At 44.4% G+C, this 25,790-nt stretch overlaps 1 protein-coding gene across 1 annotated transcript in view; it reads right to left on the bottom strand.

Moving 5' to 3' along the window:
- Positions 1 to 1,446: 1,446 nt before the first annotated feature.
- The window catches only part of tgfbr2b (transforming growth factor beta receptor 2b), a 40,055-nt gene continuing 15,711 nt past the window's right edge, over positions 1,447 to 25,790 (bottom strand). Inside the window, exons 4-10 of the mRNA XM_029113519.2 lie at positions 16,271 to 16,444; positions 15,996 to 16,117; positions 14,889 to 15,089; positions 13,786 to 14,091; positions 8,066 to 8,207; positions 2,038 to 2,165; positions 1,447 to 1,899 (exon numbers count right to left, since the gene is read on the bottom strand). Coding sequence (XP_028969352.1) covers positions 1,630 to 1,899; positions 2,038 to 2,165; positions 8,066 to 8,207; positions 13,786 to 14,091; positions 14,889 to 15,089; positions 15,996 to 16,117; positions 16,271 to 16,444 — 1,343 coding nt within the window. The 3' untranslated portion in view covers positions 1,447 to 1,629. The remainder of the gene's footprint in view (positions 1,900 to 2,037; positions 2,166 to 8,065; positions 8,208 to 13,785; positions 14,092 to 14,888; positions 15,090 to 15,995; positions 16,118 to 16,270; positions 16,445 to 25,790) is intronic.

Below are 25,790 nucleotides of genomic sequence, written 5' to 3'. Positions count from 1 at the left end.
ACACCACCTAACAGCTACAATGCGTGATTTTCCTATTTTGTTTGGCAACATGCAACGGTTAAGTCAATCTCTCTTATTTTAAATGCAGTGGAGTGAAGACGTTTCTTGGCGTGTTACTTGACTGAACCGTATTTACGGATATTAATTGAGCCAATGAAAATTGGTGAATCCTGTAGAGACTGAATCAAGAATGCATCGCTGGGACGATGCACCCTCTCTGCTGTCTGACTGGAACCTTACCTGCTGGATGGCCAGAATACACCTTTCTTTTTCAAACTTGACACTCCACATACAGTAGCAAAGCACATTACTGAAGTCCACAGATATGGCCACGTGCTGTTTAAAGTATTTAAAGAGCCAGTTTCTGGCTAAAATGTATGCTACCATTTACAACGCTTTGAGTGGATACAGAAATACTTTATTTAATGAACAGATTTACATTATCTTACAAATACAAAGGATATAGACATGATCTTTGGCTGAATCGTCTTAAATCTGTTACTTATTGTCATGTTTTAAAATGCTACTCTGCCAAAACACAAACACATTAAAAGATTATTTTCCCTTTAGTGGACTCCTCTTCTTAAAATGTCTCATATTTACACTGAGGCTGTTTATTTGGCAAAAAAGCAAAACTTGCTGTAAAAACACATACACACGGACATACTGTAGGCACCAACAAATCCACACACACACACACACACACACACACACACACACACACACAAACACGCTAATCACAATCCCTGCTTGTGCATAGCGATCCCCACAAGATCCTTTGTGTTACGGAAAACATCTCTGATAGTACTTTACCTATTAATTCACAAGCTTGTCGTTATCAATAACCAACATGTTAGAATACATGGACCCGGAGCCACAGACAGCCTACATTCTAGGGATGCAAGTGACTCGGCTTCCAGCTACCCTCTTGGTGTGCATAGCTATGATCTCAGATAAAGTGCTTTTTTTGTCCTTAGTCAGGGGTAGGCAAGCCTGAACACGGAGGTCTGCGGGGTCTGGACATAACCAACCCGAACAAAAACAGGTGTTGTATTTACTCAATCACTGAACGGGGCACTTGGGCTAACTGACCCAGTGGGGTTGGGGGTTGATACCCAGTGGGTTTCTCGGGCCAGTGTGACATACCTCCCTTTGGTTCTCGAAGTCTTGCGCTGCCAGGTCCGGTCAGTCTCATCTCCGTAGCAGGACCAGCGGCTCTGGGGAACGCCTAACAGACCTACTGCAATGACACAGTTTCCCATAGCACACACTGGACCGCTACGCTATACGCACACAACACCACATAGGTTCTACGTGATAAATACTGCACGGTCACCTACAGAACTCTTCAGGGTTCCTCCACCCTCTCCTTGGACCGCTCCCACGATTAACCTGTTGTAGCCGCGCGTGAGTTATCGATTTTGGTGCGGCAGGTTGTGGGGGGTGGGGGGGGTGGGGTGGGGGGGTCGAGGAGAGTGTGAGTCCCTTTCATTCAATTGTGTACAGTTTTGGTTGACTTCCAGTTTGGGCTTCTCGTGTGGGGTTGTTTAGCTCTGTCCCATAGAACATTACAATTCTGTAAGTGCTTTGTGACATACAGACACTCCTCTCTCGCCCACGTTCCTTTCCTCACTGCTCGTTGCTCACAGAGCTCTCCACAGGTACCTTCTCCTCCTCTTTCTCTTCCTCCTCTAAAATGATCTGTTCTCGATCCTCCGCCGCCGTCACGGTCTTCGGCTCTTCCGCTGGTATCTTCTCGTCAGAGCTGCTCCGGCTGGACAGCTTGTCCATTTCACACTCTATGTCAGCAAAGCGCTCAGCCACACACTGGGCGGTGAGCCTGGCCTCTGGGTCGTGGTCCCAGCACTCCTCAATGGTGGCGCACACGATGGATATGCCCTGTAGGGGGAGACAGAGAGCAGAGTTGGAAAACAAACAGGATTCGATTTGATGCGTTCGTCTGTCCCTGTCCGTCAGTCCGTCTTTGTACCAGTCTTTCGTCCCTATCCGTCTCCCTGTCTCTCCACCTGTGTGTACCTGGTGGTTGATCCAGCTGTCAGGAATGTCAGGTCTTCCCCTGTCTCTCAAGAGGTGGTCCTTCATACTCTCCACACCCGGGTGCACCTGGACCTTTGAGCCATATGGAGGCTCGTAATCCTTCACTTCTGGAAGGAAAAATCAAGATTACTGATTCAAAACCACATAAGGAGTGGACAGCCCAAGCTCAGGCATGCACCGTCAGATAATGGGAAAAAAACAAGCAGGTTAGTAAACAAACACAGCCTGGTGCATAAGTCAAAAATGACTACAGTGCCAGTCGAAAGGTTTGACACCTACTCATTCAAGTGTTTTTATTTAGTTTCACTATTTTCCACATTGTCAACTACGAGAACATAACTTCACTATAATAATAGTGAAGACAAGAAAACTATGAAATAACACCTATGGAATCTTGTAGTAACCCAGAAAGTGTTAAACAAATCAAAATACAACTATATTTGACAAGATTTTTCTAAGTAGCCACCCTTTCTCATACTGACAGCTTTGCACACTCTTGGCATTCTCTCAACCAGCTTCATGGGGTAGTCATCTGGAATGATTTTCCAAAAGTCAAGTGGACTGAGGTCTGGTGATTGTGGAGGCCAGGTCCTCTGATGCAGCATCATCACTCTCCTACTTGGTTAAATAGCCCTTACACCGCCTGGAGGTGTTTTTTGGGTCTTTGTCCTAGTTGAGAGAATGTAAATAGTGTGCAAAGCAGTCATCAATGCAAAGGGTGGCAACTTTGAATAATCTACTATATGATATGTATTATGATCTATTTAAGTATTTTGTGGTTGCTACATGATTGTTTGTTATTTCATAGTTTTGATGTCTTCATTATTATTCTACAATGTGGGAAATAGTAAAACTAAAGACATATCATTAAATGAGTAGGTGTCCAAACCTTTGACTGGTGCTGTGGGTTAAACAGGTTAAATGTTTTAACAGAGAGATTACAGTAGAGCTGTATTGAATGAGGTCATTTAAATGTTATTTTTCAATATGGATTTACTGGCACCCTTAGTGCTAACTGTGGGTCATATAACATTTTGTCCACAGGAAGAAAGCTGTGGCCTAATCTTGTGATTGTAACTGAATCAACCAATTACATCTTTCTGCTAACAAGCAATTAGCCCAATCCTCAGAAGTCCACAACCCTTCAAAAATGTACAACTTCAATTTGTTTTTTATTCTTTTTTTACCCTGAAAACCAGTCGAGTAAGAAGAAAAAATCATTCTGCCAAGCCATAGACGATAAAAAACAAATTTCTGGGATATTTTCCAAACCTCATCAAATTGGACTCACAACAGCTGCAGAGTATGTTGGTCCCACAATGTACTGCTGCCTGTATGAGGTCCATAGTGTTAACTAAAATTTGATCCAGGATCAGATTCCATGGTCAGTAGTGCTGTATCAGGTTCATAGTGTTAACTAAAATCTGATCTAGCAACAGATTCCACAACACTAGTTAAAACTCACTCACAGTAAGACAACTGAGTGATGTATTGTCACAGAACAGCCAATCTGGTACCATAGAAACATACAGATGGGCAGAGCAGCCAATCTGGTACCACAGAAACATAAAGCTGGGCAGGACAGCCAATCTGGTACCATATACACATACAGGTGGGCAGAACAGCCAATCTGGTACCATAGAAACCTACAGGTGGGCAGAACAGCCAATCTGGTACCATAGAAACCTACAGGTGGGCAGAACAGCCAATCTGGTACCATAGAAACCTACAGGTGGGCAGAACAGACAAACATGTTGTAGACCGTTCCTTCAGTACATCTGGGTAATCGCTATGTGGACCCATAGGAAGTGCTGAGACCAGTATGGAACTCCAGTCCCGGTCGGACAGGAAACCCATCAAGGGCCGGGGCTGGCTGTGCTGGGATCTTACCGGGACCCTGCGGAGAAGCTGACTCCACAAGCTTAGCATTTCCTGTTTTTGACAAGTGGATTTCCCCTCCTTCCCCTGTTCTGTTTCAGCTCGTTTTAAAAATACCAAGGGTGTGTCTGAAATGACACCCTTCCCATATGCTGTGCTGTACCTTTGACCAGAGCAAAACGGGTTGGTAGTTTTGTTCAAAAAATACAATAACAGCTATGCGCCAAAATAGTTTGGGTTAACTTAGATTGTTGACAACATGTATGTTGAAAATAATTACATTTGTTTCCAAGATACATTGTTACATTTGTTTGGTATCTAGCAAGTGATGTGTAGCCATATTAGCAACAACAACATTGTTCATGTAACAAGAAGAGCTCTGACAGGAAGAAAATACGCAAATTGTGAGTGCCTGTTCAGTGTCATTGGACCCCAGTGTAGAACAGTGATTCCCAAACTTGGTGTAGGACACCTATTTAACTAGACCCTCTTGACTTCAGAAGGAGGAGTTCAGGAGGAATAGGCCCTGAACATTGAGGGTGGTCAGGAGCAACATGAACTGAGCACAGAGCTAGCTGGGTCTCTCCTAAACATAGGAACGTATAGATGGCTGGGCTTCTCTTTCATCTTCACTTGCTAGGATAGGTTAGCTTTGAGAGTAAAACTAGCTGGTCCTCTCTTTTCAGAGGGAGATCTGACAGTGTAAAGCTAACTGGTCCTCTGTTAGAGAGAGAGATCTGAGAGTAAAGTTAGCTGGTCCTCTCTTTTCAAAGGGAAATCTGAGAGTGTAATGCTAGCTTGTCCCAGCTGGTATAATACAGACACAAACACTGACACATTTTCAAACCAGGGATTCGCATGAGTAAACATCTGAACCTGCCAGAGGGAGTCAACTGAGTGTGATGGAAATCTGACCATGCCGCTCCCCGCTCCTGGCGATGCAGGCCAACTGGACAACCCATGGGGGTTTCCCGCCACCTGGTCGGTTGCGGAGATGCCCCCAGCATGCCTGCAGTGGGCTTCCTGGATAATAGCCTGACTGCCGCAGGCTAGCCTGGATCCTAGCCTGCCTGCCGCGGGCTAGCCTGGGAGATGTTATGTGAAGAATGCTGTGGTTTCAGGAACAGATGTCGCCTACAGGGACAGGGTTCTTATTATGCTAGCGTATGGTTGCAGCGTAAGACGAGTTCAGCTTATCTATGGACTCTATGATCAGCGGTTTACCATAGCTCAGCCAATCGAAGAGCTCAGTGACAAGCGGCTTACCACAGCTCAGGCGATTCGAGGAAAGTGCTTTATGACGGTTTGCATTTCAGATGATCTCCATCATTCTGAAACCTCCACTAGTCTTCGGTCTGGACCAACCAGAACAATCTGGGGAGAGACTGGAGAACCCACCAGACATTTAGCTAAACCTTCTCTCCAATACATTTAAAGTACGAATTCTTGAGGTTAGCCTGTGGCTAACACGTTGTGAGCTAGTTAGTGAACGCTAAATGCTACCACTGGCTGCGGTTTTACTGCAGCCCTCATAGGGGAACCTGCTCACTGCAGATAACATCTAGCATTCTGCCTGGCCTGATCAGACGAGTCAAGTGTCACATGGAGTAACCAGGTTACTGGTAAGAATTGAAAGCACTGTATACATGGCACGCCCAAACGGCTAAACGCACAAAAACCTATTGAGCTGTCAGTGCTGCAGTATGACCGGAGAACTACAGGCACATCGACCACGATCCAGAGCTACGACTGATCAACTCTTTCTGGGAACCTTTGGTGTTTGATGGACAACCCACACTGACTTACACAGGCTCCTTAGGGAGAGTAGGCTATCAAAGAACAGCCAGTCACTTGTTAAAAGAAAGTAGGTGCCTGGAGAGTGTGAGTTACAGTATGCGACCAGAGAACGTGAGAGGGAATTAGAGATACAGTGGGAGAGAAAAAGAGAGAGAAACACAGAGAGAGCAGGGAAAAGAAAACGGGCATGAGAGAGTGGGGGCGAAACAGAGCGAGAGAGAGAGTGGGAGAAGGAGAGAGCAGATAACTGAGAGTGGAGGAGAGAAGGAGATGGCGAGTGAAAGAGCTGGGGAAAGAGAGCGAGTGGGAGTGGTCTGGGTTACTGCTGTGGGGGATCCGGGCCAAGCCGCGGCTCCAGTCGGTGTAATTCAAGCCCGGCAGAGATGGATGGTGTGCACGGCTGCATGGGGCCCAGGCCCGCACCGCTCCCCCACCTGCTGCCCAGCTGCCACCCGGCCAGCCCATCACTCTGTCTCCCCATGGCCTGAACGGGGCTCCCCCCAATCGTGTCCCTCCCAACCACGCAGACTGACGGTCACAGCCCGGTCCGCTGTCTATAGCCTGGCTGCTCACCCTGACTGTCTGGCAGGCCCACGCCGCCCATGGGTTCAGCCCACCGCAAACCCAAACTACACCCAGGCAGAGAGGGAGGGGAGAGCCGGAGGGAGAGGGAGCTTAGGGAGGGAGGGAGGAAGAGAAAGGGGGGAGAGAAAGGGAGAAGAGAGAGAACCTGAGAGGCCGTTGTATTTCGGTACGACCAGCTTCGCGCCGTTGATGTGGTGACGGAGTGGAGAGTCAAACCACCGGTATCCATTTCATCGCAACTGTCCTCAAACATTGGCCTCATGCGCACCTCCCAACACCCACCTGCAGAGTGCTGACACACAGACGGTTGGACCAAGACCTGCTGGAATGTGACTGTCTGGCTCCGAATGTCTCCGGCCCCTGGGATACACCGCGGGTAGAGGGGACAGAAGAGGCTTCCACACCCCAGCAGACCAACTGTCTGGTCTAGCGGATCTCTCACGCTGAGACGGGCAGGGGAGTGTGGGGAGCATAGCCCCTTACCCGGCCTAGCCACAGGAGTGTGGCTAGACACGCACGCACGCACGCACATCAAGCCCAGCCAGCTGAATCCATCACTCCACTCCTCCTGCCCAAAGAAGGCCAAGTGTTTTGATGGTCTTAAAACATTCCGAAGATTCCTTCTGCCGCAGACCTACTCCGCCACAACATCACACACTGCCGTTTGCATAGTTACCGCAGAAGCATAGGAGCAACCGCTGCAAAACAGGAAACGGTGGCGGAGGAACACCACCTACCGCGAGTCGGACAGGGCTAGCCATTCTCTACATATAGACAATGGACAAGAGAAATACCACAATAATAAAATACTGCATGGGACTGGGCTGTGAAGAAAATATATAGACACAAGCCAGCTTTCTTTTCCAGAGAGGAAATTATTTCACAGGTATTCGGTAACAATGTTATAGGACCCACCCATACAGAACAAACCTATTTCCTGGACTTCATGAGGAAAGAATTTAACTTAAAGAGGAAAGCTGAAATAAATCAAATTCCTGAATAACTGTTTTCCCATCTGAAAGGAATTAGCCTACTAATCACCATTAAGATGCTACAAAATATACAAACTGCCATGTTCCACAGTAAAAAAACACCCCTGTTCAGCAGCAACCATGTTTAGCTTACTCCATTACTTCAATTAATTGCTACACTGAGCAGGCTCTTAGCATTGTACAGGAGACAAAGACCCTACGGAAGTCAGATTAATCTGGCTTTGGGAAAGTGACTCAAGTTGTCAGGCGAGTCATACAGTATAATGTATATATTGGTTGTGGATTCACCTGCATAGCCGTTGCTAAGCGATAGCTTACACTACAGTGTTAGGATGTTTATTTTTGGTGTTCAGAGTCACATAGATATAAAGACTCATACACACATAATCCCCCATTTTAGCAAATATAAAAAAAATCACTTTTGTGGTTTTTTCTGCTTGTTTAGTGTGAGTGATAAAGCCAGAGAAATGTCAGGAGTGCTCTCAGCTTGCTATCACCATAAAACACCCCAAGTGGCGAGTCCGGATTTCCGTTTTTTTTGGCATAAACAAGGTGACAGTCCCCATATTAATTCCTGAACATTTTCGGCAAAGCAGAAGAGAACTCTTCGGACAGATCTATGTCCTTCTCAAGACCAGTGCATGGCGGCTCTACAGTTCTTTTAACACCTGCTACTTTATCAAAAACAAATCAATAAACAGCTGCTACTTTTTAGAGCATTTCCCCCATAAAGAAAGATCTTCGTGAAGCGGTACCTCCAATAGCGTGACAGCGGGAGGTGATCTCCCACAGCACCAAAGCCATTGAGTAGACATCTGTCTGTTTGAACGACTCGATGTTCTCCAGGTTCAACCTGGACTCCAGCACCTCTGGAGCCATGTACCTGGCTGTGCCGACCTGAACAAGAGACAGGAGAAGGGGATTTGTTATGGTTATTCTCTTGGTACAACAGGGGTGCCTATTTGTATGTTAAAGAAAGAAAGAAAGAGACAGATATACAGTACATGGAGAGAAGCAGAGACACAGAGAGACGGAGAAAGAACACAACAGTGAAAAACAAGTCGCCAAATAACTAGGAGAACATATTCACCATCTGCTCTCATTCTGAGGGTCAAAAGAAATGACCAGCTAATGACCCACATTCCATCAGACATCTAAACTGTCTTCTGTCAATGGAGTCATCCAACAACATGAATTGGCGTCTGAGTGGAATTGTGAGTCTTGTTTCATCGCCTGTTGTGTTTAGCTAGTTGGTGTGGCTAAACATGACAGGAGACAAGAGACATCGGTGACACATCAGTGACACATCAGACCGAACAAGCTCTCCGAACTACTGAAATAACATTGGAAAAGAGAACAAACGTGGCCTGACTACATTGCTCTTTATTCAAGCAATGTGATTGAGCAAACCCGGGAATAGGTGAGAATTTTCAACTATTATTATTATTATAAATGGTTTTTTTTATAAGGTTCAATGTATGAATGTACATAGGTGTGACATTCTCTACATGGATTTGTTTGAACCCCTGAAAGTAATATCTGTTTTACTAACAGTCTTTGTAGGTGTGTGCCTCTGGTTTTGCACCCGGGACCGTTCTTCGAGACACTATCACTGACAATCAATTTCATGTGAGTCGAAGTAAGACTCTGAGGTGTATCAGGTAGACCTTCTTTGAGGAAAAACAATGTGATTAGTAAAGGCAGGATAGACTGAAAACCTGTGTGGTTTATTTCATTAAGCATGTTTCCTCATCTTTATCAAGGGTACTGATAAATCTGGAGGTGACTACACTCACCTAAAGGATTATTAGGAACACCATACTAATACTGTGTTTGACCCCCCTTCGCCTTCAGAACTGCCTTAATTCTACGTGGCATTGATTCAACAAGGTGCTGAAAGCATTCTTTAGAAATGTTGGCCCATATTGATAGGATAGCATCTTGCAGTCGATGGAGATTTGTGGGATGCACATCCAGGGCACGAAGCTCCTGTTCCACCACATCCCAAAGATGCTCTATTGGGTTGAGATCTGGTGACTATGGGGGCCATTTCAGTACAGTGAACTCAATGTCATGTTCAAGAAACCAATTTGAAATGATTCGAGCTTTGTGACATGGTGCATTATCCTGCTGGAAGTAGCCATCAGAGGATGGGTACATGGTGGTCATAAAGGCATGGACATGGTCAGAAACAATGCTCAGGTAGGCCGTGGCATTTAAACGATGCCCAATTGGCACTAAGGGGCCTAAAGTGTGCCAAGAAAACATCCCCCACACCATTACACCACCTGCAAAGTGGTAACAAGGCATGATGGATCCATGTTCTCATTCTGTATACGCCAAATTCTGACTCAACCATCTGAATGTCTCAACAGAAATTGAGACTCATCAGACCAGGCAACATTCTTCCAGTCTTCAACTGTCCAATTTTGGTGAGCTCGTGCAAATTGTAGCCTCTTTTTCCTATTTGTAGTGGAGATGAGTGGTACCCGGTGGGGTCTTCTGCTGTTGTAGCCCATCCGCCTCAAGGTTGTGCGTGTTGTGGTTTCACAAATGCTTTGCTGCATACCTCGGTTGTAACAAGTGGTTATTTCAGTCAAAGTTGCTCTTCTATCAGCTTGAATCAGTCGGCCCATTCTCCTCTGACCTCTAGCATCAACAAGGCATTTTCGCCCACAGGACTGCCGCATACTGGATGTTTTTCCCTTTTCACACCATTCTTTGTAAACCCTAGAAATGGTTGTGCGTGAAAATCCCAGTAACTGAGCAGATTGTGAAATACTCAGACCGGCCCATCTGGCACCAACAACCATGCCACGCTCAAAATTGCTTAAATCACCTTTCTTTCCCATTCTGACATTCAGTTTGGAGTTCAGGAGATTGTCTTGACCAGGACCACACCCTTAAATGCATTGAAGCAACTGCCATGTGATTGGTTGATTAGATAATTGCATTAATGAGAAAGTGAACAGGTGTTTCTAATAATCCTTTAGGTGAGTGTATATAGCTGTTGTATTTTTGGGTAAGTAATGCAACTGCACTTTTTACTGGACAAAAACTTCCTCTCAATGAAAATGAACAAACATCTGAATGGAATCTGTGCAGGTTTTTTTAAAATCTGGCCCTTGAGCCCAAAGATATTGTCCACTCCGGCTCTGGAGCTCTGAAATAATCTGCTGTTTTCAAGGTGTTGAATACAACCAGGTGGGAAAGGAACCGGATGGAGCATTTTGTTAGTAGACTACTAGACCACATTACTCCTGACTGTCTACGTCATCTTAGTTTTCCTGTGGTTGAAGACAAACATGAGTAATGAAGCCTCTGAGCATTGTCCAGTAAATCTGAAACAAACAACAAACCAAACCAGGAAGTGTTTTCACTTGGCCTGTTTACATTTTCTTTGGTCACCTAACCTAAAACCCAGTCCATTACTATGATGGTTCTTAAACCTCTCCCTGTGACCTCCAGTTCCGCTACAGTGAGCTCTCCTCACCAAGTACAGTCTGAGTGACCACCACTTGGCAATAGAAACCGGCAGACATAAAAACATGGCTACCCAAACAGGAGCGTGAATGTGGTCAGGGCATGACAGGGGAGATAGAGACAGAGATGCACTTTTTGCTTTACTGAGAGAAACATTCTTCACCAAGAAACTCCTTATTTGAAAAGCTGACCAAATATATTCCAAGTTTTAGATCATTACAGCCACAGGAAATACACAAAATACTAACAGGCGAAGGACCAATGGCTACTCCTGCAGCCAAATTTGTATATACCCCTCAAAATAACTCAACACACAGACATTAATGTCCAATCCGCTGGCAACAAAAGTGAGTACACCCCTAAGTGAAAAGTTTCATATATTTTGTGTGGCCACCATCATTTTCCAGCACCCCCGTCTCAGTTCCAAAGTGTTACGCTGCTATATTATTGTGCTGGGGGATATGAGGAATGCACTTTCTAACTTTTCTGAGTCTCCTCCAGTTTTACATTCTAAGAGGACATGAGGTCCTGGTCCACACCTGCGGAGTACCTGGTTTGGGGGGCCCATTGATGTCCCTGTCCTTGTCCACCTTCTGTTTGAGGATGCCCCACAGATGCTGAATAGGGTTTAGGTCTGGAGACCTGCTTGGCCAGTCCATCACCTTTACCCTCAGCTTCTTTAGTAAGGCAGTGGATGTCTTGGAGGTGTGTTTGGGGTCGTTATCATGTTGGAATACTGCCCTGCGGCCCAGTCTCCGAAGGGAGGGGGATCATGCTCTGCTTCAGTATGTCACAGTACATGTTGGCATTCATGTTTCCCTCAATGAACTGTAGCTCCCCTGTGCCAGCAGCACTCATGCAGCCCCAGAGCATGACACTCCCACCACCATGCTTGACTCTAGGCAAAACACACTTGTCTTTGTAATCCTCACCTGTCCTTATTCTGCTTGTCTTCAGCAAACTGTTTGTGGGCTTTCTTATGCATCATCTTTAGAAGACTGGGGTGCCATGTTCAACTTGCAGTGACAAGTATGAGGGAGTGTGAGAGCGATAACACCAAATTTAACACACCTGCTCCCATTTCAAACCTGAGACCTTGTAAAACTAACGAGTCACATGACACCGGGAAGGGAAAATGGCGAATTGGGCCCAATTTTGAAATGTTCACTTAGGGGTGTACTCACTTTTGTTGCCAGCGGTTTAGACATTAATGGATGTGTGTTGAGTTATTTTCAATATTATTTTCTATATTTTCAAATGTACACTCACTACTTTACATTGTAGCAAAGGGTCATTTCCTCAGTGTTGTCACATGAAAAGATATAATAAAATGTTTGCCAAACTGTGAGGGGTGTACTAACTTTTATGAGATACTGTACATCGTATACACTGATGCTTTGGCAATACTTACACAATGGTTTTCCTGCCAATAAAGCAACTGAATTGAAGCACTCAAGATTCAGTAACGTGTTACGTAACCATTAAGCCTGTGACCCCCATGCCTGAGTTAATGCAAAGAAAGATATTTTGAGGAATCCTATCAGCTATTTCAGCACTATGCCATTGTGTTGAAATGTCTTCAGTGTGCCTCATTGAATGCCAGATATGTATAAATACTATAATGATTTATTCACGCATGATTCCTCACTTCCGGTTCTTATGACTAGCGTTCCTCTCTCAAAATAATGATAAACGCACCACTCGTGCTCAATGGCACTTCCATCTCAAGCCTCAGAAATATAGGAGCTGGTTTGTACTACATTACAAGGGATTAAGATGAAGGATAAAGGAGAGAGTTTGTATGTGGGAAAACCCCAAATCGCCGTTGAACCAAAACAACTGTTCATCATTTGTTGGCTCAGTGAAGACATGTGGATGTCTGTGAATTAGTCATCAGCCATCTACATTTATCACCTGTCTTCTGTACATTACCAGCTTGTGAATCATGAATCAGACCTAGCAGACAGAACAAAGGTCGGACTGACAGAAGATAGACAAGTAAAATGTAGAACTGCCTGAGGGGGATTTCCCTGCTTGTCCCAATACTTCTCTCACTGGCGCTCAGTCACTGCTTCTTCTCCACTGGCTTTACCAGTCAGCCTGCCTCTTCTCCACCGTCTTTACCAGTCAGTCTGCCTCTTCTCCACTGGCTTTACCAGTCAGTCTGCCTCTTCTCCACTGGCTTTACCAGTCAGTCTGCCTCTTCTCCACTGGCTTTACCAGTCAGTCTGCCTCTTCTCCACTGGCTTTACCAGTCAGTCTGCCTCTTCTCCACTGGCTGTACCAGTCAGTCTGCCTCTTCTCCACTGGCTGTACCAGTCAGTCTGCCTCTTCTCCACTGGCTGTACCAGTCAGTCTCTGCCTCTTCTCCACTGGTTGTACCAGTCAGTCTCTGCCTCTTCTCCAGTGGTTGTACCAGTCAGTCTCTGCCTCTTCTCCACTGGTTGTACCAGTCAGTCTGTGCTGACTCTTCTCAACCTCTTGAGTATCTCAGGTTCTGCCTCTCTCTTTCCCTCTTTTTCAACCCCCCCTTTTTTCCCTCTCTCTTATTCTTTTATTTTTAACTCTCCCCCTATATTTTTTTTACTCTCCCTCCCATGTCAGCAGAAAGTTGTCTCTCTTTGGTGAGAACCAGCCAAGGGGCAAAACTAAAATTAATTTGCCACCCTGTTCATGACAGAGTAAAAGAACATTCAACCACAAATATGCAATAAAGAAAAACATCACATTTTGGTCCGGTGACTCTGTGAGACTGTGAACAAAGCACACAGATATTGGATGAAAAAAATCCCATTCCCTGTAACAGTGGAAAGTTCATTTCATAGGGTTCTAAAGAGTGCCATGATGGTATTATAAACAAAAACCTCCAACAGTGTATCCCGTATCTACAGAGGAAGCTGTAAAACAAAAAGCAGTGTCCTGAAAAATATCAGAAGCAGAAAGGAGTGCAAGCTTTGTCTCTCTCACACACCCCCCCCCCCCCCCCCCTCACCTGTCCGCTGTTGGCCAGGTCATCCACAGTCAGAGTGTTGTCCAGCCTGAGCCCCAGGCCAAAGTCGCAGAGACAGCAGGTGAGGTCCTGTTTCACCAGGACATTGGAGCTCTTCAGGTCCCTGTGCACTATGGGCACCTTGGGTCGCCCGCAGGCCGTGTGGTCACTGTGGAGGTGGGCCACACCGCAAGCCAGGGATCCTCCCAGACTCCTTAGGTCCTCCCAAGAGACCAGGTGGCGGGTCAGGTACTCCTGGAGGTTTCCCCCAGGGTGGAAGGCCGTGATCAGCCAGTACTGCTTCGACAGCTGCAGGGAAAGAGCAATGGTTGGACGCGGAGTTTCACAGCTGCTATTGTCAGAGCGCCACACAGGTGTACTGGCACTGAACTATGTAAGCGTCTGTGACTGTATACAATGCCTTGTCAGGGATGCATGAGCCTGTATGATGGGCGCCAATGTCCACTGGGAAATAAACAGCCATAATAAATAACATGCATGTGTGCTTTATAAAGGGCGGCGTGACCACTGCTTGAAAAAGGCTTTGTAAATCATCTTGAGGCTTCTTTATATCCTTAAGTACTTTTAATTACTAGGTTACCAGGTTTGCCAAAATCCAACGCCCTCCCTCCCTCACTTGGGGCACACCCTCAACTGTGTTCCTGATCACGTCCCTATTTAAGTCTTCCCTCATGTGTCTTGTCCGTCGTTGTTTTGGATACAGTTCCTATATGCGTTGAACCTGTTCTGGTCTGGTTGCATTACATTTATTTTTATTTTTTATTAAAGTCCTCCATTCCCTTTGTGCCTGTGTCCTTGTCTCGTCAACAATGTTACAAGCCTTTAATAAAACACGAAATCTATACAGGTTTATGAGTGCTTTGTAACACATTTCGGAGGTGCTTATGTAGGCATGGTAACTGTCTGGACATTATTTGACATTCTGAACATAATTTTCAGACCTTTATTTCTTTACCCTTTTTATCTTAGCATATTGTTTGTCACTATACAGTATAGTGGGTCTTTTAGGACGCAGGGCAAAATTTGTCCTCTATTTGGGAGGGGGGAGCCTTTCGGGAACGAGACAAAGAGAGACGTTACATTACCTTACGCTCCTCTGCTGTGAGGAAGTGGAGGACGTTTTCGTGACGAAGATCAATGTCAGAAAAGATGTCCTTCTCGTTCTTCCACGACGCATACTCTTCATCTGGAAAGATCTTGACGGCCACAGTCTCGAACTGGTCTGACGAGGATCCAGGCTGTCTCAGCTTGGCTTTGTACACCTCAGCGAATCGCCCCTTACCCACCTGGGGGGGGAAAGTTAAAAAGTTAGGGATGGAAAAATGCAGCAAATAGGCAGAAATTAAAAATAGGTATCTCTGGGCAAAAGGCACAAACTATCAACAAAAAAATCATTCTAGACTCCCCACAGTAGCTTGGGGGATGCTTGCCGCAATCTTTAACTCTCCCTAATCCAGGGGTTCCCAAACCTTTTGGGCAAACGACCCCATTTCGATATCAAAAAATTCTTGTGACCCCAACCATGTGAAGACATTTTTTATTTTTTATTTGAGGGTATAAGAGAATGCAAAACATGTTGTGTCTGTTTCTACCTGCAGGTCCAGTTCTATGGGTATTGGTTTGGTGTTGTTTCTGTTTCTACCTGCAGGTCCAGTTCTATGTGTATTGGTTTGGTGTTGTTTCTGTTTCTACCTGCAGGTCCAGTTCTATGGGTATTGGTTTGGTGTTGTTTCTGTTTCTACCTGCAGGTCCAGTTCTATGGGTATTGGTTTGGTGTTGTTTCTGTTTCTGCCTGCAGGTCCAGTTCTATGTGTATTGGTTTGGTGTTGTTTCTGTTTCTACCTGCAGGTCCAGTTCTATGGGTATTGGTTTGGTGTTGTTTCTGTTTCTACCTGCAGGTCCAGTTCTATGGGTATTGGTTTGGTGTTGTTTCTGTTTCTACCTGCAGGTCCAGTTCTATGTGTATTGGTTTGGTGTTGTTTCTGTTTCTACCTGCAGGTCCAGTTCTATGTGTATTGGTTTGGTGTTGTTTCTGTTTCTACCTGCAGGTCCAGTTCTATGTGTATTGGTTTGGTGTTGTTTCTGTTTCTACCTGCAGGTCCAGTTCTATGTGTATTGGTTTGGTGTTGTGTCTGTTTCTACCTGCAGGTCCAGTTCTATGGGTATTGGTTTGGTGTTGTGTCTGTTTCTACCTGCAGGTCCAGTTCTATGGGTAGCAGTTCGGTGTTGTGGTTAAGGTTGTTGGCGTGGGTCGAGCTGCTGTCCGAGCCGTCATCATCCATCATGATGGCGCACGCATCGCTGCAGTCTAGACCTGGAACGATTGATTCATTGGTATTGATACACCGATTTTGGATCTTATACATTGTGGTTTTTAGTCCGTCTTAATCTGGGTCTGGGAAACGGTCTTCTAAAAACAAGTATCTAGATGTAAAGACAACATAGAGAGAATTATTTTCTTTGTCACCTTTGACCTTTCGCTTGGGCTTCCTGGTGACCCACTGCTCCTGGTTGAGTCTGTGTTGTCGGTAGACTCTGTACCAGTAGAACACAGCGACGACCAAAACGGCGAGGACCAGGAGCGGCAACAGAGAAACCAGGAGAACCGAGACCACAGTGGAAATGATGGTTGGACTCACCGCTGGGAAACAGAGGAGAGGGGTAGCTTAAAGCAACCTGGCACGGATGAACCTCTAAGTCGGTCATAACCAGAGCCACTTCAGTGCATATCTTGTCCGATAGCTACTGTAGGGGGAATAACAAAACCAAGCAGTAGTTGTAAACACACCTTACTCTAGTAAAACACACCCTACAGTGGTCCCCCAAGGTCAGCACAAGAAGTGATGAGCCAAGAAATTCCCACCCAGACTTAGCTTCTTCTCACATCTCCCTGTCATGACTGTGATACGACATGGAATTGCACCAAGTTGCCTTGGCCAGCTGCCCCCCCCCACCCCATCCCCCTCCCCCTCCCCGTTGGCAATTAACCTTTTCCAACCAGATGCTTAATACTATACAGGAACATAAACAGATTAGCTGATTTGTGTTTCAATGATTGACCCCACTGGACTTTCACACATTAATATATCAGATGCGCGCTTAATCTCCTGATACGCCCATACTCCTCCCATTTACGTTAAACTGCAGGTTACACTTTATTTATTTCCTGGGACTCTGTGCCGTTCACGCCAGCCTGTTAGCCTTTCCTCATAAAGCCTACAGTAATAGTAGGGTTTATATCTGAAGTTCAGATATAAATAGAGACGTTCTGCCTTCGACCCTCCACATAGCTGTGTTTTCTGAGAGGCGGGGGTAACAGGGCAGGGACCACACCACCTCACAAGAATAGTACAGACTAGAGTATAATACGGTACTTTAGACTAAAATATGGTAGAGCAGAGCAGAATACAGTCAAAGACAGTAGAGTAGACCGACGGAGTAGAATATTCAGTTCCTGGTAAGGTTGAAGTCAAAGCAGACGAACTAGCCAACCAAAACAGAGGACAAGGTACGTGCTGCAGCCACTCGACGGTGGGCATTTGTTCAATGCCCGCCTCAGTCTCAGAGGAATGTTCTTGTTGGCCAGGCTGGCTCGCTGTGGGCGGGCTGTCAGGCTGCCACACTTCTGACCAGAGGAGATGCAGAGACTGTAGACCCAAACAGGAGCCCTCTCTATCAGCTATGAGAGGAGCAGCAGGCCCGGGGACAGGGCAGCAGGCCCGCAGAGAGGGCAGCAGGCCCCGGGGGCAGGGCACCAGAAAGGTTAGTTTGATAGAATCCCAGTGCAGGAAAAGAGGAAAAATAAGTTGTTCTGTTCCGCAGCAAAGCTGTTAACCCAAACTGAGCACAGGTCAATGCTAAAAATAATGCGTTCTCAGTCAAACGTACCTGGAAAATAAAATCACAATCCCTGGTAGGGTAACAGTTTGAAGGTATGAAACCCCCGGACAGTGTCTGATCTGACAGAGTAGAACGGCAGGGGGCAGAACTGTCTCGAAAGGTAAGGACTCAGATGACAATTTGTGATGTGACAGTGTGAGATTAAACTTGTGGTTTGTGTATTCTGCAAATCCAGATTGCCCCTTTAAAGCTGAGCCATAGACAAACACAAACAATGAGAGTCGGAGAGGGTATGCTTTTCAAATCAGTTTTAAGTGAACATAAGTAGTTTGGCAGTGTGAACACACCACAGTGTCTCTACATAATAATAACCTGCGAGACAGAGAAAGAGAGGGAGAGGAAGAAATAGAAGGAGAGAGAGGAGAGTTAGTAGAGAGAGGAGAGAAGAGAGAGAGAGCAGCGTGCCAGATAAAACACAGTGCCAAGACAAACGAGTAATGAAATCATGGAGTCAGTTCTGCTCTGTGCCAATCAAGATGCCAACATTATTATACACACCGACACACACACACACACACACACACACCTTTTTATCCTTGTGGGGACTTAAGTCCTAACTCTGACCCAGAAAACCATGTTCCCCATTACCTAGCCCTAACCTTTACCAAATCTTACTTCATAACCTAACCCTAACTTAACCTAGCCCTTACACCTAACCCTAACTTAACCTAGCCCTTACACCTAACCCTAACTTAACCTAGCCCTTACACCTAACCCTAACTTAACCTAGCCCTTACACCTAACCCTAACTTAACCTAGCCCTTACACCTAACCCTAACTTAACTCAGTCCTAACACCTAACCCTAACTTAACCTAGCCCTTACACCTAACCCTAACTTAACTCAGTCCTAACACCTAACCCTAACTTAACTCAGTCCTAACACCTAACCGATACGTTTTCTCCTAGATATAAGCCAGAAATCACATTTTCCCAAGTGGGGACATGCCAAAGATTTGACAGGTTTGATTATTTTCAAGTTTTACTATCTTGAGGTCCCCAAACGCACACATAAGCATTGATCACAAACACACACACACACACACACAAGTTTAACTGCCAAGCCTGAGGAAATAATTGTTAATGCTGTTAAACCGCAGGGTGTGTGTGTGTGTGTAGTATGTGAGTGTGTCAATGTTTTAACATGGATTTAGATTCTTTGCCAGTCTCTGACTCACCAAGATCCTTAAATGCTTTAATTCCCTCAACATCCACAGTGTCCTGAACAAAGTTTACGTTTAAAAGGACAAATTAAACGGTAACATGTTGCCCATTAAAATTAATAAAACAAGCCAGACATGATTTCATGAGAGAAATAGGTGATGGAAGCATGAATGCTGTCCAAATGGTGGAAAGAGTGGCAGAGCTTCAATCTAGCTGGAGAAAGAGGCCTTGGAGAAGCAGCCATGGTAAATACAGCATGTCTGGGGAGTTTCAGACTGGCTGTTTTATAGACAGGTTATGGCATCATTGACTTAAAGGAGACTGTCAAGACCACTTAGTGTGAGGTTTGTCATGTCTAAGGATCAGACATTTCCTCATAGAGATGCAGTTTTTGAGAATTTTTTTTTTTTTACCTGCCTTCACAGTAAATCATTTGTGAATCTGTAATAACGTTTTTTTTTTTTTTTTTTTTGCAATGTATTAGTAAATCTGAGTCACTATTGACGGCCATTTTAACAGAGTAATTCAGGGCTGTATTACATGTGCTGTAAAGTCTGTGAGATCCTCCCTCGTTTGGAGCACTGACACCTGTTCCCTGTCATTACCGTCACCTGTGTTCCTGATCACTGTCACTATTTAAGTTCCTTCTTCCCTCATGTAGCTTTTCGGTTTAATGTTTTGGATCCCGTTCCTTTTTGTAACATTGTTCTTTTCACGTCTTGTTTCAGTTTTGTTATGCCTTAGTAATTTTTGGCCGCAAAATATTGTGATTGATATTTATTCTGCGATATAGATTAAACTTATAAAAAAAATAAAATGGCAAACAGCGTAATCCTTGTCTGGAACACTTGAATGAAATTTACCTTACAGAGCAGCGTGCATACGGTTGTATATAACAACCGTATTCTGTACATAACAACCGTATTCTGTACATAACAACCGTATTCTGTACATAACAACCGTATTCTGTACATAACAACCGTATTCTGTACATAACAACCGTATTCTGTACATAACAACCGTATTGTGTATATAACAACCCTATACTGTATATAAAAACACATTCTGTATACTACCAACCGTACACTGTATACCATCCATACACTCTACATAACAGTACACTGTATACACCAAACATATACTGTATATACCAATCGTATACTGTATATTCCAACTGTATACGGTTGGTTCATACTGTATACAACAACCGTACACTGTAGCGAATATAACAGCCAGGAGAAAGAAATGCATTGCTAAAGTGAAAAGGCTGAGGAATCCCAAATTGTACTCAATGCATGAGTAGTTCACATTATAGGGAGATACAGTAAAGCCTAACCCTTAAACCTAATTTTAACCCGAATTGTAACTTTCACCCTAAACTTAACACTTAGGCCAAAAAGATTGCATTTCAAAATGGGAATGGGAAAAATATTCTAATTAGCCACTTTTTACGATTTAACTACAGTTTGGGGACGGTTTTGTCCCCATAATATACAGTTTAGTCAGAAACACATATTGCCTGTGAGTCACTCCTCTTTAAGACTGTCTGCTGTTGTTCTGTGAATGCAAGCCAAGATTCCACAGCAGGGGTGATCTCTAACAACTCCCAGACTGACTAAAATATACACACACAAGACATTTTTCCTCCACATGTTCTTCTTTCTGTATTATAATTACAACTAGCCACCGGCCTCAGATGAGAAACACTAGTTGAGCCAAAATGGCACACTAGTCCCTATTTAGTGCACTAGGGCCGAGGAGGTAAAGTAATGCGCAATATAAAGAATAGGGTGCGTGTGGGACGCCACGATATTATTCACTATCAGAGGTTCTAAAATAGCCCAGAGATGGAAATGTGTGGGGAACTGTAAAAGCAGTCCATAAAAATATGTATTTGGACTCAATTACTTCTGTTCAGTAATACTTTTTTCTGTTACTTCCGTGACTTTGGACGCTGCTTTGATGGAGTGCGAAACTAATTCTGTCCGTAGGTAAATACAAAAACAAACATGCTAGATAGCTATATAAACTTGTTTTGTGACTTTACGGCAATGAATCACTTCACAGCATAGACAGTGCTTCACTTCCTAAACGAAGCTGTCAAATTCGCAAGCTAGAAAACACGTGTGAGTAATATTCCGCTCCAGACAAGCTTTGCGACCACAGCCAACTGATTAGAAACAAGTGTTCGTTTGGCGAAGCCTGTCTGTCATTTCTCCAAGAGAACACGCCGCAACAACGAACTGACAAAACTCAGGATGAGGGATTACATCTGGATCTCGGTCTTGACAATTATTCACATTTTGACACTCGGTGATGTAGAAGTAGTACTCCATGTAATGAATTGCACACTTCAAAAGCCTGTACTTGGACATGCGTTGCTTCAGGTGCATAAGGAGAAAGCTACAATAACTAAGGAAAACCAGGGGGAATGTATGGGGAATAGAATGCTATGCAATGGAAAGGTATATGGTAAAACTATGAAGAATACAATGCTAGGAGAATGCAAGACGATTTAAGGATTTCTACAACTGTAGAAAAGGCTCTTCTATTGAAATCTAAGGTGTGGAGAGTGCCATCGTACGCTAGGTTCCACTATGGAAAGTACCATGCTAATTCATGCTAGGGTCTACTGTGGAGAATAATGCGTTTTGCCAGGGAATGCAACGGTCTATGCTAAGTAAGGCTATGGCCTATACGTATACTATGCTAAGAAATGCTATGGCCTAGGCGACAACAATGCTTGGTATTTGCAGTGGAGGAAAAATCTGTGGCTCCAGTCCCAATGAATAAACAGAAACTTCCTGTTTCACATATCCTCCACGGAAGGGACAAGGCAAGGGCTCAGAAGGAACGGACCCGGGGTAGAAACGGGAGACAACATTTACAAACGGATATGTTTTTTATTTTCCATTTGGCTTACTCACAGCTGTCCCGTTCTGAACTGACAAAACAAAAACAAAAACACACACGGACACTGTCTCTATGCAATAAAGAGGCCAAAGGACTGCAGGACACAAAGTTGGATTGCGTCAAAACCGTCATTATTCATGTGCTGTAATATCACATGCGTTTACTAAAGACTTCAGATTCAGAAGTGAAGTTAGGCAACAGATTTTATTTTTTATTCTTTGCCTGAACATATTAAATACACCAATTATAGGCACAGTTTTGGGGGGGGGGGGCAATGAGGAGAGTTCTGGTATTTTCAATGAGACTTCCATTGCTGTGGGCAAGTCACTATTGTGCATTTTAGGGAACGCATGTTTACTACCCAATATCAACTATATCTGTTAAGATAATGAGCATAGATTATGGTCATTATTTCACTCCAGCTAGTTGAATGCTTTAAAAGCGTAAGCAATGAAATGAGGGCACCCAGAACAACAAGTATCCAGGACAACAACACATATGACGTCAAGATAACATTGTAACTAAAACACTTTTTTCTCAGAGGAATCCTTTTGCCCACGTGGGATTTATAAATAGACCCAGAAAACCAAAAAAAAAAACACTCAAGCTTGATGGTCTGAACTTTCTTCCCCCCCCCCCCCGTTGTTCTCTACCTCTGTCTTCTCTCCTCATTCTCTGTAGCCCATCTCTCTCTCTGTCTCTCCGTCTCCATCCCTCCCTCCATCTCATTCTCATCTCTCTCCCTCCATCTCCATCTGTCTGTGCAGCAGTCTGTGACTGATGTGTTTCTGTTTTGAGTTAAACACAGACAGGAAACCACGTCTGAGATGTCTTGCATGACCCATTCACAGTGCACCTAGCAGGCTGGAGAAGCTAAAAGTGGTCTGACAAAACTAAAATACTACTACAATACGATTACACTGATATAATAATAAAAATTTGAGTGGTCCAAAAGTGTTTCTGTAGATGTTCTAGAGATAATCTACTGACTGTCTGCAACATTTTGACTATGTACTGCCCCTTGTAATGGAAATTGGGACTCTCAAAAAGTGTAACCCAAAAATATTGTACATTACACTACAATACTACACAACAACAGCACATACAGTACAATTCAATACAAACAATACCACAACCCTAGAACAGTAAAATACTACTAAATTACTATGCTTCAACAATAATACATTAGTAATAATCACATACACTAATAGACTACATTAGTGCATTACTACCCTACAACACTACTCCGCTACATTACATCACTACTTTACAACCTTACTACTACATCACTATGCTACATTACTACCACACCACAACAATGCAGTAACAAATACATTACTACACTACCTTACCACTATACTACATTTTTACCTGTTCCTCCAAATGGTTATAAACGGATGTTCAGGTACAGTCGTGTATCTGTCTGACAACAAATTTCTAGGATCGGTTATAAGCGCATTATAAAACTTGTGCTTTCAAAGGAACAGGAGTTTGCTGACTGAGTCTGCCCAACCACTATCATGTGACAACATGGCATATTACCAGTCTGTTTCAGGGTGGACCTCGCATGGCTCCCTTGCTCCCTCTGAGGTCTAGTTGTGTTTTTCATGAAGGCATTGCAAAGTATCTACGACCATACATCTCATGCCTACTCCCATTGTATATGTGTGATGTGGCAGTTAATGCAGTGGCGGAGTAACTAACCATTACACAGATGGGGATTACACCACTATGAGGGAATCCCCTGATGTTAGAGGTTACTAATGGGTTTAATAGTGGTGTAAGCCCCATCTGTGTGATGGTTAGTTACTCAATCTCCTGTTTAGGGCAATAAATGTACAATACTGTGCAAAAGGGTTAGGCACCTAAAAGTTTCACCGAAGCCTTTGATTTGGATAGTGTTTATTTGTAAAACACACAACCCCGTTTCTGAAAAAGTTGGCACACGGCGTAAAATGCAAATGAAAACAGAATGCAATGATGTGCAAATGTCACGATGTAGGACGGAGACAGGACACAAGCGCAGGGAGAGGAGACGACATTTAACAAATGGAACAATACGGACAGGAACAGAATACCTGATGAAATAACATTGGACAGAAACAAAATTAAACACAGAACCAAAACAACAATGTGACGTTCGGGTATGAACAGCGCTTGTTACTAGCCACTCAGCATTTTCACCAGCCACAATTTTGTTGTTGGGAATTTTTTTGTTGTTGATATTTTATGGTTGACTTTGGTGTGCTACATCGTAGCCTGTCTTGTCCATGCTGTCGTTCACTGGGGTGCAAGGAAACATGCCTAACGCAAATGGGCCAGAACTGAACACGGTATGCAGGTAGTGTTCATGGGAGTTGTAGGGACGTAGCTCCTTGTGTCACTTTCATTGCAATGAGATTATTCTTTTTTTAAATACACACACACACACATACATACAGAGGTTTTCCTGGCTCAAACTTATCCAAACTTGGTACCCCAGCACCGCAGTCTACTGGGCCCTTTGTGAAATACTATATATAATATGTGGGTCATGACCGAAAGGACAAGATCCCGGATACAGGCGGCCGAAATGAGCTTTCTCCGCAGGGTGGCTGGGCGATCCCTTAGAGATAGGGTGAGAAGCTCGGTCACCCGGGAGGAGCTCAGTGTAGAGCCGCTGCTCCTCCACATCGAGAGGGGTCAGCTGAGGTGGCTTGGGCATCTGTTTCGGATGCCTCCGGAATGCCTTCCCGGGAAGGTGTTCCGGTCCCGTCCCACCGGGAGGAGACCCCGGGGAAGACCTAGGACACGCTGGAGGGACTATGTCTCCCGGCTGGCCTGGGAACACCTCGGTGTCCCCCCGGAAGAGCTGGAGGAAGTGTCTGGGGAGAGGGAAGTCTGGGCATCTCTGCTTAGACTGCTGCCCCCGCGACCCGGCCCCGGATAAGCGGAAGATGATGGATGGATGGATAATATGTGGGTCCACTTGAGCAGCTAATGCACGCCTTGACTTACCATGTCTTTACTGATTGTATCCAAAATATACAAGCAATATATTTATTATTAACACGGTCCTATTGGCATGTGATTTAAAAAGAAATATAAACTCACTCATCAGCTTCATAATTAATTGCAAAACAAATTAAACAGAGCTATATATATTATGGCCTTGTCACATAGTTTTTTCCCTCAACCTTGTCGTGACGCCACGTCATTTATCTTCCTCTCTCTCGACTTCCTTCAGCTGTACTTGGCTCTCCTGCAGTCGCTGATCCAGCGTCCTCATATATTTATATTATTAGTGACTTAAATGTTGATTGTATATGTTTTTACACAGTATGTTGCATATTTTGCCTAATGTTTTTGGTGACAGCACATACCCTAATCTGATGGTCTTTTCACCGGTCATCTTCATTCGTATCGTGATCTCTCTTTAAATAAATCTGTAATTCCAGGCTACTAGAAGTCACCTGAAAAGTCCAAACATTTTGGATTGGATGCAGTTTGAGGTTACTAAGTTTTAATGAACTATTTTGACTTGCTTGGATGTAAAAGAAAACTAGGATCCACTTGTTTTTACTCATCTCCGAATGTCTGGACCCGCGTGGTCCTGTAAGCAAGGTTGCCAGATTTCATTGACCGTAAACTGCTATTCTTCAGCAGACTCCAGGAAAGAAAACACGCCCAAGCCCATTAAAAATAGCCCACTTGTGTAGGAAACACTCCAACTGGCAACACTGTCAATATGGAAAAGGTTTACTCCTTTTGTCACATTAGCGGCAGTGTTTAGCTGGTATTTTTTATATGAGCGCAAAATCATGTTTTATCATGCCAACACAGAGGTGGTGCGATATTTTGGGAAGGCTGTCGCCTTTGAGTTTTGAATGGAGGAAAAACCCTGTGTCTAGATATATAGAATGCCACCCGCCAAAGTGGCTAAGAGTGACTGTTAATTCAACCCGCATTTGGTGGGTGTGCGGGTGCCACCGTGATGAAGTGAGGGAGAGAGGGCGTTGGATTCACTGGCACG

The sequence above is a fragment of the Esox lucius genome, chromosome 16, assembly GCF_011004845.1.
Source record: "Esox lucius isolate fEsoLuc1 chromosome 16, fEsoLuc1.pri, whole genome shotgun sequence".
In the NCBI taxonomy this organism is placed as follows: domain Eukaryota; kingdom Metazoa; phylum Chordata; class Actinopteri; order Esociformes; family Esocidae; genus Esox; species Esox lucius.
The sequence above is the reverse complement of the archived record's forward strand: the minus strand, read 5'-3'. Positions and strand labels throughout refer to the sequence as shown.